Below are 19,510 nucleotides of genomic sequence, written 5' to 3'. Positions count from 1 at the left end.
AGGAAGTTAAAGCCATGGGGGATTAAAAAGTGTCATGTGAAATGGACATTTAGGAATGGATGCAAAGAGGAGATTATATAAAGGGGTTGTTGTAGCCACGGCATTGTATGGATATAGCCGTTGGTTTGGCTACACAAATGGGTGATCAGGGAAAGATTTAGCCTCTTCGGGCTTTCATGATTTATTTGGCGAGACGATATTTACAGCTTGGAATATAATCTCCCAAGGGGAGAGTGTCTCCCCTGGTGAGTCTAATGGAAAGTGTCTCCTCTAGTCTCCTCTTACTCTGGCGACGCAGTCGCTGCATATACTGTACAGTATGCTCAGTAACCTCAGCTTAGTCTGCTCAGTGACCTCAGCTATACATTTACAGGTATAAGATAAAGTGTAGTGTTCTAGTAATTTAGAATCAAAACAGTAGTCTGTTACTGTACTCCAAAGGTAGGAGTAAAGGTAAGCAGAGTAAGCTTCGTGTATTTAGTTTATTTGGTGACAGCTTTTATTTTCTTTTGTTGTTTTATATTTTCGCTTTGCCGTTTGTATTGCCGAAGGAGGAGCGAAATGGCTAGTTAGGGTTGTGTGAACCTAGAGGACCGTCTCAGGAAGTGTGAGGAGGAAATTCGTCTTCTCAAGAGTGCGCTCTGTGAGCAGAGTGAATCCTCCCCACAGCCCAAAGAGCGTGCCACTTCTACTTCTGCCACTGCCGTGAGCGAGTGGCATTCCGTGGGGTCCCTTTTGTTGAGCTAGCGTTCGGTAAGCGGGTGCTCTGCAGAGCAACCACTTGCTCTAGCCAATCGTTTTGTTCTGCTGGAGGATGAGGTGGCTGAAAATCAGGAGTTCTTGGTGGTGGGGGACTCCATGGTGCGAGGCTATGACGACATTTTGCAGCGGAAGACTAAACGACGTTGCAAGCTTGTATGTCAACCGGGCCGTGGGATCGCCGATTGTATTTAGACCATCAGGGAGCAAAGGCGAACGAACACGGTTACGATTGATCATACGGGAAGTAACGATGTGGGTAGGGTGAGATCAGAGGAAATTGTTCGAAATTACAAGGTCCTCCTTCAGAAGATGAAGGAGAATGGGAGCCGCCACATAGCCTGTGGAATCCTTCCGAGGATCTACGCTGGCACGTGTTGGAACAGTAGAGCCATAGGGATTAATGAGAGGATATCGCGGTTGTGCACGCAACTGGGATACCACTTTCTTGATCCTTGGTATCTCTTTTCCAGGCGTCATGACCTTTAGGCTTCTGATGGGATCCACCTTACTCGCAGAGGCAAAGATGTTCTTACAAACCTCACTGTGTGAGTTTGTAATGAACTAGTTCCTTTTTTGGCGTAGGAACTCAAAGGGAAAGGGAATAGAGGGTATTGGAGAAAACAGAGTAGGATAATGTAATAATGTAAAGCAATATGTCAGTGTAGGACAAAAAACCATTTTAGGATATAATGTTGGTAGAGGACGAAATATTACACTAGGATGTAATGGCAAAGGACAAAATATCATAATGGAATGTATTGAAAGTGGAGGACAAAATATCAAGATGAGATATAATGGTAGTGTAGGAAAAATATCACGATGGTATGTAATGAGAGTAGAGGACAAAACATCACGGTAGAATATAATGTCAGTGGAGGACAGAATATCATTTTATGAAAGGATACCGGACAGAATGTCAGTGAACGATGGGTGGCCGTTGTGGAACGCGGTGTCGTAAGGGGAGGGAGGCAAAGTGTACATAAGAGATCGAATGACCGTGAGGGACCAGATGTCCGAGATGGGGCATTGAATGTCAATAAAGGACCAAATGTCATTATAGAGCGATGTGTCAACAAAGAACAAAGTATAATGTAAGGCATGATGTTGAAATACAAAACGTGCCAAAAAGAAATGATCACGAACTTCTTAATACCATGTATTTTAATGCTCGTAGTATTAGGAATAAATTCCAAGAAATACGGGTGTATTCCAAAAGTGAAAATGTCGATATGATAGGAATAACCAAGACATGTTTAAATGGTAAAGAATTTGAAGCTGAATTTAAAATTGTGGGATTTAAACACTTTCATCAGAATAGAAACCACATGAAAGGGGGGGGGGGTGCTCTTTTGTACGTTAAAAGCAATGTCCATGCCTGTGTTTTAGAGAAAGTAAAACAGGATGCATATGACAGTTTGTGGGTAGAGTTAACCCAAACAAATGGGCAAAAAATGAATGTAGGTGCAATATATAGGCCAAAAACATTATCATTTAGCAGACGACAAACTGTTGTTTCAAGAATTGTCTAGTTTCTGCAACCGGGATTTATTGATAACACAATGTAACACATGTTTTGTTTATTTGTATTTTTTCATGTTTATATATGTATTTTGTGTCACTGAATCCAAATATCACATTAGTTTTGACGTAACATCGATATTTCTTTATTTATTCTTGATTTGATATTTTATTATTATATACGCAACCTTTCTCTACAGTAGTTAATTGATTCAATCTACTTTAGCATTCTAAGGATAATTATACAACATCTAGTATTTTTTCATAATATGAAGTGTATTTAAGAGCTACAATATTAGTAATAACAAAATAAACAACACAACTTTGCACTGCAAGTGTTTTGATGACTCTTCTCGAGATTAGAAGTGCTTTGACGATCGAGATTTTCTAGAATGCATGCTTTCGTCTTTTCTGACTAGTGACCATATGTAATCTCCCATCATAGCAGTATTCCATCGTCATTGATATCTTCTTTCCATAGTTGCGATATCCTGATGAAATCTCTCGCCATGCTCCTCACTGACAGCCCCCAAGTTTTCGGGGAAGAAATCTAGGTGAGAATGCAAGAAATGTATCTTCAAGGACATACGACAACCAAGTTTCCTAAAGTTCTCAATAAGCTTTGCCACTATTTGTTTATAATTAGGGTCCATGTGATTTCCTAGGAATCCACAAACTACATCACGAAATGAACACCAAGCTTCTCTTTCAACTTTCGTCATCGCTCTTTCCAGTTTCTCCGACTTCAACATTTTGTTTACCTGGGGTCCAACAAATATACCACCCTTGAGCTTAGCCTCAGATAGCTTGGGAAACATGAGACAAATTTCTTGGAAAGTTTCGCCTCCAAAATCCAAAGCCTTCACAAACTGTTTAATTAACCCTAGCTTGATATGAAGTGGGGGTAATAAAACTTTTTTCGAATCTACTAGAGGCTGTCTGAGAACATTTAACATTCCTGGCTGCAGTTCAACTCTTGGGGGCCAATGAACTTTATTATAATGATCATCATCAGCCCTGCTGTCCCATAAACAAAGAAAACAGGAATACTTTGTGTATCCCCCTTGTAAGCCAAGCAAAAAGGCTAGCATCTTGAAATCACCACAAACATCCCATTTGAATTCAGCATAATTGATTTTTTCAAGAAGCTGTTTGACATTATGATAGTTTTCTTTCTTCTGTACTGAGTGTGCAAGAGGCAAAGATGGGTTTTTATTTCCATTGTGGAGCAATACTGCTTTGAGACTTCGTGTTGAGCTATCTATGAACAGTCGCCATTCTGCAGGATCATGTTCGAGTCCAAGGGCTGTAAACAAACCAGTAACATCCTTATAATAACACATATCATCACTAAAGTCATAGTAAATTTTAAATTCTTCATGTCATTTCCGGTAATGCAGTCTTCTCCTAGTATATTCCATTCTTTCATCCTTGATGTAAGAAGCTCAGCTCCTGACTTAGTAAGACCTAAGTCTCTGATTAAGTCATCTAGCTCACTCTGACTTGGAAAGTGAGGCTCCGAAGTCGTTCTTGGTGCGAAATCTTCGTCTCCCATTTCATGGCTGCTGCTACCTGCTGACCCTTCAGATGAAATTTCCATTACATCTTCCATCTGGAAAGAAAGAAATAACTAAATATAGCAACTTCAACAAAGACGAATAGCATTAGTATTCCATATATCTTTAGGAAAGTGAATGTATATTAAGTACTTAATATTGAAGTTAATTAAAAGTAAAGAGAGTATGATAAAAATAAACTTGCATTTTCTGGTGGTTGTGGTACTGGTAAGCTATCATCATGTGGGACAGGTGCTCTAGATGATGGTATGTCTGGATACTACAGAGCTTGTCTTCCTTTCACTTTCCTGTACTTCGTCACATCAATCATACAAAAGTAGCAGTCGTCGTGATGGTTCTTCGGCTCTCTCCATATTCTAGGAATGGCAAAAGGCATTGCCCTTCCTGTACCTCTCAGCCATCCTTCTAGAGTAGCTCGGCAGCTTCCACATATCACATGAGGTGCCCATGGCTTGTCCTGGTCACCCATGGGCATTCCGAAATAGAGTCTGTACGCTATCCACACTTTAGCACCTCTCACGATCTTATGTAGTACTTGTTTTTTCCCAATATAATAACCACACACATAGCAAAATGTATCAGGAGAATTTTCACATCCTCTAGTAGCCATCTTAACAGGTAAATAGTTCAGTCATTGATCTGAAAGAGAAAATTAGATAAACATTTGGTAGCAGACCACATAACAATTCCAAAATATACATGGTAACATTGAAATTATATGTATTTCTATAACGGTCGATGATACAGAAAAAATAATTGCATATTTGAAATCAGCAGGAAAAATGGATTAATAAACTCTAAAAAAAAAAAAAAATACAACTAACAAAACTTTTGAAGAAAATTTTTTTTTACGTTGTGTAATTGGTGATTTCAATTTTACTGATATTGATTGGATGACCCTTGAATATGACCATATAGGTAGTCGCTTGATAGATTTTGTCGATGACAATTACTTAGTTCAGCATGTAAAAGAGCCCACAAGACATAGAAACTTACTCGATCTACTGATTACTAGCCGTGAAAGCATGATAGCCGATGTAGAAGTTGGTGAAACTACTGCAAATAACTATCACAACTTAGATTCAAACTGCTAATTTTTTTTAGAATAGATACTTGTGTATCTAAATACCCGATTTTAGTAAAGCTCAGTTCATAGGACTACGTCAGGAGCTTCAGCTTACAGATTAGGAGCCAAAATTAAACGAAAAATCTGTAGATCAGATGTGGGAAATATTTAGAAATACGCTTACTAGGATGATTTATACTTACATTCCGTTTAAGGACAGACGCCCCCCAAATAAGGCTCACCCAAAATGGCTCAACAGAAACTGAAAAAAAGTATTGCTAACAAGAGACAGGCTTATAAGAAATACAAGTGCTCGGGTGCACCCAGTGACCATCAAAGTTATGTAATAATACAGAAAGATTTAAAAAGACAATAAAAAACGAAAACGACGATACGAAATGAATATCACTGATAAAGCCAAAGAGAATCCCAAAGAATTCTATAGTTACATTAGAGAAAAAAGGGTTATTAAGAATCACATCGGTCCACTATTATCTGCTGACGGTCAACTTGATTATTCAAACGAAGGAATGCGTGATATTTTAAGCAAGTATCTTAGCTTAGGATTCGTAAAGGAAACACCGCAAAGTGAACTCCAAATTGAAACCTGTGAAAAATCTAAGGTGAACTTACTCACTACGGTAAACATAACAAAAGAAAAAATAAAAGGTGTATAGAGAAACTCAAAGTTAATAAAACACCAGGTTCTGACGGTTGGCATCCATGAATCTTAAAGGAAACGAAAAATGGGATTGTTGCTTCATTAGAAATTATTTTCAAGAAATCCATCATATCCGGAGATGTCCCAAGAGAATGGAAGCTTGCTAACGTTACTCCAATATTCAAAAAAGGTGTGAAAAAGAAACCAAATAACTACAGGCCTATAAGCTTGACTTCATTCATCGGAAAAAATATGGAAACTATAATCAGAGATGCTATCGAATATCATTTAGAAAATAACTGATTGATAAATGATAGCCAGCATGGATTCAGACGGAAACGTTCTTGCGTGACTTACTCGAATTCTACAACACAGTCATCTCGAATTATGACAAAAGAAACTATTTAGATTAATATATTTAGATTTTGCATACCGTCCCCCACGAAAGGCTACTTACTAAATTAGCTTCACACGTATTAAGTGGTAGCCTATTAAGTTGGACTAGAAATTGATTGAATGATCGAAAACAGAGAGTTGTTTTAAATGGCAAAACCTCTTGATGAAAAAATGTTACGAGTGGAGTTCCCCAGGGTTCCGTTCTTGGGCCACCTCTATTCGTAGTATACTGTATATAAATGATATAGACCCCGGACTAAAATCTATTGTCTCCAAATTTGCTGATGATACAAAATTGTGCGGAATGGCAAATGATCACTTAAATCAATTAGATATTCAAGAAGATTTTGATACAAGTTATTTGGAAATTCGTTAACAAAAGTGGATAGTGAGAAGGATCTCGGCGTAATTATCAGTAACGATCTCAAATCATCCAAGCAGTGTATTTCAGCCTCTGAGAAAGCAAATAAGATTCTAGGACTGATTGCACAATCCTTTGACTTCAAAAGTCCATCTCTCATTAACAAGCTATATAAATCGTTAGTTTGTCCACATTTGGAATATGTTTTTTCCGTATGGTCACCGTATCTCATTAAAGACATTGACAGATTGGAAAAAGTGCAACGGCGAGCCACAAAACTGATTCCATATATAAAAAATAAATCATGCGAAAATCAACTAAAACATATGAATCTGTTTTCCCTAAAAAAGCGTAGATTCAGAAGTGACTTGATATAGGTCTTTAAGATTCTAAAGGGGATTGGCAACATCAAAAGTGACAAAATTTTTACACTGAATGAGAATCCGACAAAAAATGATGATCTCAAACTGTCAGGAAATAGATTTAATTTGGAAGTGGGTAGAAACAACTTCACCAACCGTGTAGTTAATGTATGGAATAGACTTTCTGAAGAGGCAGTGCAATGTAGTTCAGTTCGAAGCTTTAATATTCGTTTGGATAAACATCTAAGCAAGATGCTGTAATGACTGCCATTTATTTTATATCATTTGATTATTTGTTTGTAATTATTTGTCTCTTTATTATTTGCTTGATTTTCATTTATCATATAATTATTGTTTATCTGTAAATCTATTATAATTTACTATTTACCTGTTTATTATTCAACTGTAACTATGCATTTGTTTATTATTATTTATATTATCATGATTTTAATTTTATTTATTTTATTTTATTTTATTTTTGTTTGATCTTATTTTATTTAATTTTACTTTATTAATTTAATTTAATTCTATTTTATTTTATTTTATTTTATTTTATTTTATTTTATTTTATTTTATTTTATTTTATTTTATTTTATTTTATTTTATTTTATTTTATTTTATTTTATTTTATTCTATTCTATTCTATTCTATTCTATTCTATTCTATTCTATTTTGTCTTATTTTATTTTATTTTATTTTATTTATTTCAAGGAGTGATTGTGCCAACAGCACTGTATGGGGCAGAATCATGGAACATAAGAGAGGAAGAGAGAAGGAGTTTGAATGTGTTTGAGATGAAGTGTCTGAGAAGTATGATGGGGGTTACTAGGTTAAATAGAGTGAGAAATGAGGAGGTGAGAAGGAGAACAGGGGTGGAAAGGGAGTTGGGAGATATGGTTGATGAAAGAGTATTAGGATGGTTTGGACACATGGAAAGAATGAATAAAGAAAGACTAGTAAAAGAGGTATGGAAGGCAGATGTGGAGGGAGTGAACATGAGGGGACGTCCTACGATGAGATGGATGGATGAGGTAAGGGGGGCTTTGGGGAAGAGGGGAATATCTGTTGAGGAAGGACGGGAGAGGACAGAAGACAGGGGTGAATGGAGAATGGTTGTATATGGATGATGTTGTGATGCATGAGGTGGAATGGGTGGGGGGATGGGGGGTGAGGTAGTATGTGTGAGCAAAATTTGACGCAGCCCGAAGGGATTTCTCCCCGTCTTCTCCTTTTATGCATGGGGAGACGGAGAGGGGGGGGGGTCGCCGATTTAATGAAGCGACCTTGCTGTGGATGTACTGTGCCTTGCGACACTGCCTCTGACCCTGGGCAGTGGACAAGGTGCAGGGATGACCCGTCATCCAGGAGGTGCTAAGATAAGAGGGAGGGTGGAGGGGAGTGGAGTGTATTTAGGGATGGAATGGGTGGGAATGATTTTATGCTTTTTTCTTTTTGGCTACCTCCCTTGTAAGGGGGGAAAAGCCTTGGTATATGTATGTATGTATGTATGTATGTATGTATGTATGTATGTATATATATATGTATGTATGTATGTATGTATGTATGTATGTATGTATGTATATATGTATGTATATATTTAATTTAATTTTATTTTATCTTATTTATTATTATTATTATATTTTGTTTCGCATCCGACCTAGTTATAGACCAAAAGGTCTTCTGTCGGGTATAAGGAAATGGTTAATGATCTGTCTAGCGACATTAAGTACTTGTTGGGTGGTAGCGTGATGTACGTTTGAGTCAGATGCTTATGATTAGGAAATGTAGAGGTCAGCAAGATTGGGTGGGGATTGCCAAGGTCACTCAAGGACAGTGCCTTCATGTATCCTCTTGTATGCATATGGATCACGTGTTAGGCATGTGATATATATAAAGGTTAGTAAGAATACATGAAGCGGAGAATTGGAATTTAAGAGAGGCAGATAGGAGGAGGAGAGCTGGGGTGGAAAAGGAGATGGCAGATAGGGCTTATGCAAGGGTATTGGGATGGTTTGGGCACATGAAAAGAATGAGTGAAGAAAGATTAGTAAAAGAAGTGTGGGGGCAGAGGTGGATGGAAGAGATAAGTGGATGGGGTAAAAGAGATTTTGAGCAAGAGTGAAATGTCTGTTGAACAAAAAAGGAAAAAGGCAGGAGATAGGGGTGAGTGGAGAACGGCTGTGTATACTGTGATGTAAGGATGGGAGAGGGTTGGGGATGGGGAGGAGTAGGGAGTGGTTATGTGTGAATGGTAATTTGACACAGCGCGAAGGGATTTCTCCCCGTCTTCTTTTTCGCGTAAGGGGACGGAGAGGGGGTGGTCGCCGATTAGGTGAAGCGGCCTTACTATGGATGTACTGTGTCTTGCTGCATTGCTTCTGACCCAGTCAGTGGGCGGGATACAGGGATGGCCCTTCATCCACGAGAAGCTAAGATGATAGGAAGGATGAGGTGGTGGATGGAAGTGGAGTGGGTAGGAGTGAAATGGAGGGGGGAGTGGGTACGTGCATTTTGATTTGGCTAATTCTCTTAAAAAGGGGAAAAAGGCTTTGGTATACAAATAGATAGAACAATGTTCATAGAATGCCTTTGACTTTGAATTTTCCTCTAACATATCAGATTCCTTTCCGATAGCTGTGGGTTGCAAATCTGCTCCAATAATCGGCGGAAAAAGTACTGGAGGTGGGCAGCACCGCCGATTAATTGGAGGTAGGAGGAAAATAGATCAATATGATAACCCCTTTATGGATGACTGGGGACAGTCTCCCTAGAGCATCTGTAACCCAGGTGAAGGCGGAAGATGCGGGTTTCATCCCCTCTTGCGGAGGAAATGGAGAAAGTTGTTACCCTCTCGCTGACGGTTTTGATTCTTTGAGCTGAGGCTAGCGTAAGTAAGCAGTATGCTGATTTAGTTCGATCGCTGTTGCTCGGAGTTGCTGGCTGATGTGTAGGGTCATCGTGAGGAGCCGGTTGTTGTCCTTCGGGTTTTTAGACTTGATGGCTTGAAGCATGGAGAGTGAGTCCGTGTGCACCTCCACGTCACACTGATGGGTGCATAATACGTGCTGCAGGGTAGTCTTGAGGGCGACCGTCTCCATTTGCATAGAGCAGGGGATGCTCGTGATCTCCCCAACCCCAGCTTTGTCTCTGAGCCACGAAGGTCGCTCCTACAATATCCCTATGCATACATAAAAGGTGACTAAATGGAACGGGACGAGAGGGCTGGAGATTCCCCTTTTCGCATTGTTTTTCGGTAAAAAGTCAGTGTGTTTCGTCTCAGTCACCCGCTATTACAAGGAGAAAAGGGCAATGGTGCATACATATATATAAACATACTTAATCTTGTCATTGTTGCACGGATATATCAACTCGATTCTTATCTTGATGTGTAATGAGTAGAGGATTTGAGGAGTCGGGTAAATATTAATCAATCTGCATTTCGTCGCCGATAACCATTGCTTCTTTCCATAGAAACAATGTTGCGCCAAAGAGATGGGAAACAAAGGAGTGGTACAGGAAATATTTAAAGAGTGCAACAGGAAGGAGAAATAATATAAACTATAAGTGACAGGTATTCTTTGAGCGAAGACTAGCTTCCAATGATAAAAAGAATGGCACGGCAATTATGTTGTCAATACCCCATACGGGGTGTGTGAATCAATAGAGGCCTATCTAATTCATTGGAATTTCATTTATACGTCCAAATTGTTTAGTTTCTAAACATTGTAGTTTGCTACTCACTACAATGGCAATGTTTTTTTTATCAATACTTGTGATCCCTTTTACAGAATTATGGCAAAGCTAATTCCAATACAAAGGATTACAAAGGCGGAGCATGCCGACAGGAGACCTTTTGATCCATATCTAGGTCGGATGCCCAAAAAAAGAAAAAAAAAAAGAAAAAAAAAAAAGAAAAAAAAATCATATTAATAATAAATTAAAACTATAATAATGTAAAAATAACAAATAAAATACATAAATAAATGCATAGGTATAGTTGAATAACAAACAAACAGGTAAATAGTAAATGATTATAAATTGACATATAACTAATAATAAATGAAAAATCAGACAGACAAATTATAACAAAACAAAAACAAATAATATAACATAAATTATAATCATTACAGCATCTTACTTAGGTATTTATCTAAATGATTCTTAAAGCTTCGAACTACATTGCACTACCTGTGCAGGAAGTTTATTCCATTCATTAACTACACGGTTGGCAAAGTTGTTTCTACCTACTTCCAAATTGAATCTATTTCCGGACAGTTTGAGACCATTGTTTCTTGTCTGATTCTCATTCAATGTGAAAATTTGGTCACTTTTGATGTTGTCAATTCCCTTTAAAATCTTAAAGACCTGTATCAAGTCACCTCTGAGTCTACGCTTTTTTAGGGAAAACAGATTCATGTGCTTAAGTCGATTTTCGTATGATTTATTTTTGATATTTGGAATCAGTTTTGTGGCTCGCCGTTGTACTTTTTCCAGTCTGTCAATGTCTTTAATGAGATTCGGTGACCATACGGAAACAGCATATTCCAAATGTGGACGAACTAACGATTTATATAGCTTGTTAATGAGTGATGAACTTTTGAAATCAAAAGATCGCGCAATCAATCCCAGAACCTTATTTGCTTTCTCAGAGGCTGAAATACACTGCTTGGATGATTTGAGGTCGTTACTGATAATTACGCCGAGATCTTTTTCACTATCCACTTTTGTTAACGAATTTCCAAATAACTTGTAATCGTACTTGCTGTTATTTTTACCTATGTGCATTACCTTGTATTTACTTGTGTTAAATTTCATTAGCCACTTTTCAGACCATTGCTGTAATTGATCTAAATCTTCTTGAATATCTAATTGGTTTGAGTGATCATTTGCCACTCCGCACAGTTTTGTATCATCAGCAAATTTGGAAACAGTAGATTTTAGTCCATGGTCTATATCATTTATATATACTATGAATAGAAGTGGCCCAAGAACGGAACCCTGAGGAACTCCACTCGCAACACTTTTCCATCCAGAAATTTTTCCATTTAAAACAACTCTCTGTTTTCGACCTTTCAACCAATTACTAGTCCAACCTAATAGGCTACCACTTATTCCATGCAAAGCTAATTTAGTAAGTAGTCTTTCGTGTGGGACGGTATCAAAAGCTTTTGCAAAGTCTAGATATATTAAATCTATATTGTTTCTTTTGTCATAATTCGAGATAACTGTGTTGTAGAATTCGAGTAAGTTAGTCACGCAAGAACGTTTCCGTCTGAAACCATGCTGGCTATCATTTATCAAACGGTTACTTTCTAAATGATATTCGATATCATCTCTGATGATAGTTTCCATTATTTTTCCTACGATCGAAGTCAAACTTATAGGCCTATAGTTATTTGGCTTCTTTTTGTCACCTTTTTTGAATATGGGAGTAACGTTAGCTAGCTTCCATTCTCTTGGGACATCTCCGGATATGATGGATTTCTTGAAAATAATTTCTAATGGAACAACAATCTCATTTTTCATTTCCTTTAAGATTCTTGGATGCCAACCGTCAGGCCCTGGTGTTTTATTAACTTTGAGTTTGTCTATACACCTTTTAATTTTTTCTTTTGTTATATTTACCGTAGTAAGTTTACCCCAGACTTTTCACAGGTTTCAGTTTGGAATTCACTTGGTGAATACTTGTAGCGTTATTAGGAGCAAAATAAAGAATACACTGAATGGTTGACATTTGTGGACTGGGAACAATCGTCATTTATTTCGTCCAGAAACGACGTGGAGAGTCACAAGTACAACCGAACGAACCAGTGGGCTTCTTGAGAAGGACTGACCATCCCAAGACCTGACCGTGATGGCGGCCATCCTGCAGCAGAAGCAGGTCATGTGGTTCCTGTGGGTCTTCGTCTTGAGCCAGGCCCTCCCTCAGGTAAGTTCAAAGCAATACCTGGAGGTGGCTAGTGTACAGTGCTATTCTTTTATTTGGACGTGTACTAAAGCAGCATCTAGGATTTATGTCCAGATCTAACTAAACAAGAATAATAAAACTGATAAATAGGTACACCCTATACCACTTCGCACACCTACATTTCCATCACACTGCACATGTTTATAGGAATGTTATTCAAATAAAAAAATCAGAGAGAAAACAAGCCCTGTCCTCAAAGAGACTTACAAACTGACATATCACTTTTAATAGGGAATCAGAGAACAAGATCTGGAAAGATTGCTTTTTTTTTTTGTAGTCAGTTGAATGAAAGTAGAAGTGGGTGGGAAGGGTTTCCAGAGTATCTGTTAGATGAGGAGCTTACACCAGAGGGCGCGTAGCTGCGGTCGGAATCTTGAGTCAAGTAATAGTCATTGTTGGTAATCGGAGAAGAGTGCAGATGGAAAAATGGAGCCCAAGTTACTTTTCTATTTTTAGAGTAATGGACAGAACTACCTGAAGATCGTTTTGTTCCCATAGTATTACCAAGGGTGAAATAGTATATTATTCATACCAGCTTTAACTGAGAACTCTCTTTCTCGTCTCTTTCTTGGGATCTTCTCTATTTGTCTACGGTCGCCTTTCTTCTCCACTTAGATGCAGAGCCCACTGTGGGACTTCTACCATCGAAGACATCCGGCCATGAAGGAAATGTCATCGATCTCGGGGTTTCTGGCACTTAAGATCTCGGACACCTCATACTTGGTCTCTTTGGATCCAGCTAGTTCCACCTCACCCTCTACTACAGAAATCTCAACCTCTTCCTCAACGAAATCATCCTCGACTTCCCTGTCGCCATCCAGCACCATAGAAACCTCAACCTTTTCTTCAACGGAGTCATCCTCGACTTCTCCATCACCATCCAACACCACAGAAACCTCAACCTTTTCTTCAACGGAGTCATCCTCGACCTCTCCATCACCATCCAGCACCACAGAAACCTCAACCTTTTCTTCAACGGAGTCATTCTCGACTTCTTCATCATCATCCAGCAGCACAGAAACCTCAACCTTTTCTTCAACGGAGTCATCCTCGACTTCTCCATCACCATCCAGCACCACGGAATCCTCAACAGAGTCATCCTCGACTTCTCCATCACCATCCAGCACCACGGAATCCTCAACAGAGTCATCCTCGACTTCTCCATCACCATCCAGCACCACGGAATCCTCAACAGAGTCATCCTCGACTTCTCCATCACCATCCAGCACCACGGAATCCTCAACAGAGTCATCCTCGACTTCTCCATCACCATCCAGCACCACGGAATCCTCAACAGAGTCATCCTTAACCTCCTCAACTTCACCAACTTCAATTTCGACCACTACCCCGAACAGCACAGCAACAACGATCACATCTACTTCAGAAATGACTACTCAGAATCCGGGCGACGATGGTAATAAAGGTAAGTCTTCCAGGAACGTGCGCGCGCACGCACACACACACACACACACACACACACACACACACACACACACACACACACACACACACACACACACACACACACACACACACACACACACACACACACACACACACACACACACACACACACACACACACACACATGCACACACGCGTGCGCGCTCGCGCAAGCTTTGAACTTAAGTTCTTCTGAGAGTGAGTTCCTAGTCTAAGTGGTAAAGTAGTAACGCTTGGTACTCAGGTTCAGAGGGACCTGCTTTCAAAGCTTGATACGGCTGTACCTGTTTATTTTATATTATATATGTGTGTGTGTGTTTTCTTTTCAGTCGTTACCTACTTTGCTTGATGAATAGCCATGAATGTTTGTCAAAGGTCGGTGATTCAAGACAGTATGTCCTTATTGTCGTCACACCTTGACTGCAACAGGACTTAAACCGCTACTCATCTACTTTCTTCCAGACGGACAGAATCCTAGTTCGCTCGGTAACCACGCTTTCCCCATTAATCGTGCAAGATCACAAGGGCTTGTTAAGAAGCGGGCTTCGGCCTAGCAGGTCTTCGAGAGCCTGAGCGTTGTTCATTTTCCAGAACCATAGTTGACTTGGAACTAAAATATATTTAACTTCTTTTATGAAGTGAGAATAAACACTCCCTATTGGATCTAAAAGAATATGTATTTACCTCCCATAGATCCTTTTCATTCATTCTACTTTCCTAAATCGTTCTCCTTTTCTATCACTGTCTCCCTCTCCCTTACAACCTTAATTAATCAAGCCTTTATCACAATTTCTGAAACTTTACTTCTGTATCTACAAAACCCATACTGTTATACCCAATTGTATTTTCATTATAGACTTACGTTTTCTTATGTGTTATCCACAAAATGTGCTAGTATATATACTGTATATATATTAAGTATAAGGTTAACATAATCAACATGTCATGTACTAAAAATTTTGTAATTCATACCTTCCCAATGTATTGACGGGAAACTGAGACATACCATCATTCCGAGTTAAGAGTTCGTAATGAGCAGACGTGAGTCTCTACACTCCTACTAACTGCCTTTGGTAGCCTTACTTGCGACTGTAGCCCGCCGTGGTTTTTTAAAATCAGTCAAAAGTGAGGAGTACTGCAACGTTCCACCCATTCTATCTTTCAGTGGTGGCATAGGTCAGGTCTTCCTCTTGCGTGTTGAATATAGGTGACACGTCGTGTACCAAGAATTACGTACCCTGCAATACCCTTTCACGGCTCCAGGCCCGAAGGCTACGGGCCGCTACCCGGCCGCTGTGACGAGCGGTACGGGGCACTGAATCCACCTCCTCCTCCTCACCAGCACTCACCCAAGCCACACCCAGGTGCTTCGTGGTCAGTAGATGAACCCAACACTTCCGCACCCCCCAGAGCGAAGCGACAAAGGGACCTTGCCCTAGGCAGCGATTCGGAGGAAGAATGCCTAAGGGCGAAGAGAGCACCACCTTCTTTGAAGCCAGCAACGGTCCAAGAGACTCTAGAACCACCCATGGACGTCACAACCCCTCTGGAAGCTACACCGAATCCCCCCCAGATAACACCTCGATCCATCACCCCAGTGACTGCAATGGCTACACCCCAGGAACCCGCCCCCTCGACCAGTAGAACCTCTGTACATCAGGAACCCCCTGTACCGCCTTCCCCCCCTGTAACGACGTCCCCTCCCCCTGGGACGACCTCCCCCCCAGAGATGCTCTCCACCACAGAGATGCTCTCCCCCCCTGTGGCCGTTCCAGTTGTTCATGCACCACACAACACCGGCAACGCACAGAAAATAATGAAGTTCAAGGTACCCTCCAACACCGGCTTTTTCAATCCCTACGAAGTTGTAATGGACAACAAACAGGCAAAGTTCACTGTGCGTCCCAACTTACAAACGGAGCTGATACTAACACCACAGAACCTGGAGACGTCGACCTACCTACAAAAAATCCAGTCCCTCAATGGGAAAACCGTTTCTCTCATCCCTATGCCCCCCGAAGAGAAACCGATCAAGGCCGTCCTCTTAGGCTACCCGCTAGAGTTCCCCATAGACAGGATCAAGCAACACCCCAGAGTCCTGGACGCCACAAGATGCACCACAGGGACCAAGGAACCAACCCGACAGGTCATCATCAACCTGCAGGGCACTGTACCACAGAAATTGGACATAGGGAATTGGGGCAAATACAAACTCCGCCCCTTTATCCCAGAACCACTACGCTGCTACAGGTGCCAGCAGTACGGGCACCACCAGACCAGGTGCAATCGAAAAACAATCTGCGCCATTTGCAGCGGCCCACACGACTCCAAGAACTGCTTCCAGAAACACAAGGATGGAGTCGTGGTCTCACCACAATGCCCCAACTGTAAGAAAGAACACCCAGTATGGAGCGGACACTGCGCTGTGAAACAGCTCCACAGGAAGGCACCCCTTATCACAAACAACCGTGATCCCACACCCAGGACCCCTGCGTGGAGTACCCCTCCACAAGCAACCAGTGCCCCACCAGCCCCTCTCAAGTCACTGGCAACATTTCCACCGCTCCCCACCAGCAAACCACAACCGCTGCCCAGGACAACGCCCCCCCCCCGCCCCCTCCTCAATCACGAACCAAGAGCACAGCAGCGCCACCCCAGCCCCTCCCCACCGCACAGAACGACAATTATGTCATCCCCAAGGCCAACATGAGAGAGTTCATAACGACAATGGCGACGGCCATCGCCAAATGCATGGGAGTACAGACCACACCAGTAACGGAAATAGTAACCACAGTCATGGACCACATCCTAAATCAAGTCCCCCCCACCGCCTCTGTTACCCCTCCCCCACCAGCACCCCCATCCCTACCAACCCCCCTGAGCAGAACTGGACACAACACTGGCACCATTACCACAACGCGCAAGGACAACTCACCTTCCAAGAAAAGCGAGACACAACTCACAACCCCTGTGGCTCAGAACATCAACACCCCCGAGACTACCTCGCAGGAAAAGTTCTCACACCCCACGCCCAAGGAGACCAACCCTCCTTCATCGCCAGAGTCCATGGATATGAACATCGACAGTCCAACCCCACCCAGCCCAACCTCCTCCCTAGAGGACAACGAGAGCCCAGACTCCCCCTCCACGGGGCCGGCGAGCAGCAGTACCGAGGACTCAACATCCGAGGAGACAACTAGCAGCGAGGGAGAAATAGCAGTGACGTAAATCCTCCCCCACCCCATCAACCCCCTCCTCCACCTCACACGACCGCTCCCACATCCTCCCCAAATCAACCCCCTCCCCCACCATCTACTAGAGTATGAATCAATCAGCCTAGGACCGGGCCGCCTTTAGGCTAAGGCCCGGGCAGGAGTATTATCTCCAGCAAACCTTAAAAAAAAAAAAAAAAAAAAAAAAAAAAAGACATACCATGATTTCCCTGTATTCACCGAGACATGTGGGAATCCCGGGATATTCGCGAGATCTCTAGCTTGTGGATGACTCAAATAGCTTATGCTGGGAAAATCCCGGGAGTATTACTATATATCTCGGGAAAATTACAAGACCCTGGGATACTGTGGTCTCGTTTGATGAACCCTACTCACAATACTTCGCCCCTTCCCCTTGTTTCTTCTTTCTTGCTAGAATTGTGCTGTTCCCCCTTTCTTCAGCCCCAAGTCTACATGTCACACCTCTTTTCGTCTTGAGTCTCTGTATCCAGAAATTTTGCAATCTTTCGTCTCTTTCCATTCTCAATCCTTACTCTTGCCATATAAACACTCCAAATTAATGCCTCTGTCTATTCGTACAAGGCCTATGAACACTATTTTTCTATCAATAACGTACCTTATTCTTTCTCCACAGGTTTGAGCCCACAGACCATCATGGCAATCGTTGCGGGTACCGTGATTATTTTCGGCCTCGTCTTGGGTGGCATTTTTACTCTCAAGGACAAGAAGAAGCTTTGTTTTGCGCCTTGAGGTTTCATTACATTGATAGTTGGCAAGTGCTGTAGCTTCAATCCCCGCTGACCTAAACACACTTTTCTCCAACTCTTTGTAGCACAGTTTTCTTTGTCCGATGCATGAAATATCTGATCATTGTTATTTGTGGTTTTATTCCTCCAAACAGTGCAAAATTAAATTTCTTACTGAACAGCAGGTGGATTAAGGTGTTTGTTTCCGTCCCTCTTTGGTGGAAAGGCTTATCTTATAGTTTAAATGTATTGCTATGATTAATTTAGATGAGTAATGGAAGATTTCCTTTAACATTAAACATTGACGAAAAATAAAAGTCTTCCTTAATCTCTAGCGATCAGCGACACTGATCGTCAAAACACAAATGGCCATCCAGTTTAGTAAGAATTATATTAGGGAAGACATCATTCTTAGGTCACTTAAATGAAGTAATACCAGCATATATAAATATTTCTGAAGTTTTTGTACCTGATAAAAGTATATCTATTGTATGACTGCACACATTTGTAAGCTGTATTTTTTTGTATTTCTTTCAGAATAGATGTCAGACAATTTATTATCTAATTAGTCAGTACGGAAGATAGTTGAAAGTTTTGTAACAGAAGGCTGATTCTTTTCAAATAAACTCTACTGATGTGTCAACGTGTTTTAGTTTCATGGTAAGGCATTTCTGCCCAGCAATGCTAAAATGTTCTAGCCACCTTGATTTAGAAGGTGTGGCTAGGACGGCTATGATTGGCTGGGAGTAGGTCTCGAATTGGAGGTAAGACTCATTCAGCAGGGTTGATATGTAGCAGACTTAAGCTGTATGTTGATAGCAGGTTAACAAGTTGCTTCTAGTTATCTAAGAAGTCTTCAGTTATGGGGAGCCTGGGGAGATAATTTCCTTTAAGAGGATTTTAGTGTGGCTAGGACGACTATGATTGGCTGGGAGTAAGTCTTGAACTGGAGGTAAGACTCATTCTGCAGGGTTGATATGTAGCAGACTTAAGCTGCATGTTGATAGCAGGTTAGCAAGTTGCTTCTGGTTATCTAGGAAGTCTTCAGTTATGGGGAGGCTGCTGAAATAATTTCCTTTAAGAAGATTTTAGTGTTATAATCAAGTATACTTCTAGTATAAGAGATAGAATGTCTCTTCTTGGTGTGGTGTTTGATGGCACATCTTCAGCTTTTCGTAACGAATGAATTCTCATTTTTACCTCTCCTAATGTGTATGTCACTCTGATATATATCCCTGTTTACTTTGTGTTCACTTCCCTTCCTGAGAATGACCAATGCGGTCGATAGATATTTTGAAGATGATAAACATTTAAATGTCTTTTTGACTTCTGTAAAACGCCCATACACACAGAAAAGTATAACTCGCAAGCTCGAAAAGCTTTTTATGAACACAACAACACCTGTGTTGCTGTCGAC

At 40.9% G+C, this 19,510-nt stretch overlaps 1 protein-coding gene across 1 annotated transcript in view; it reads left to right on the top strand.

Annotated features, from left to right (window-relative positions):
* The window catches only part of LOC143032872 (uncharacterized), a 20,018-nt gene extending 1,282 nt beyond the window's left edge, over positions 1 to 18,736 (top strand). The window contains exons 2-4 of the mRNA XM_076198061.1: positions 12,475 to 12,632; positions 13,287 to 14,094; positions 17,982 to 18,736. Coding sequence (XP_076054176.1) covers positions 12,558 to 12,632; positions 13,287 to 14,094; positions 17,982 to 18,097 — 999 coding nt within the window. The 5' untranslated portion in view covers positions 12,475 to 12,557 and the 3' untranslated portion in view covers positions 18,098 to 18,736. The remainder of the gene's footprint in view (positions 1 to 12,474; positions 12,633 to 13,286; positions 14,095 to 17,981) is intronic.
* Positions 18,737 to 19,510: the final 774 nt, after the last annotated feature.

This window comes from Oratosquilla oratoria, chromosome 14 (genome assembly GCF_046742065.1).
Source record: "Oratosquilla oratoria isolate Oo_2021 chromosome 14, ASM4674206v1, whole genome shotgun sequence".
In the NCBI taxonomy this organism is placed as follows: domain Eukaryota; kingdom Metazoa; phylum Arthropoda; class Malacostraca; order Stomatopoda; family Squillidae; genus Oratosquilla; species Oratosquilla oratoria.
This window is presented reverse-complemented; position numbering and strand designations above follow the sequence as displayed.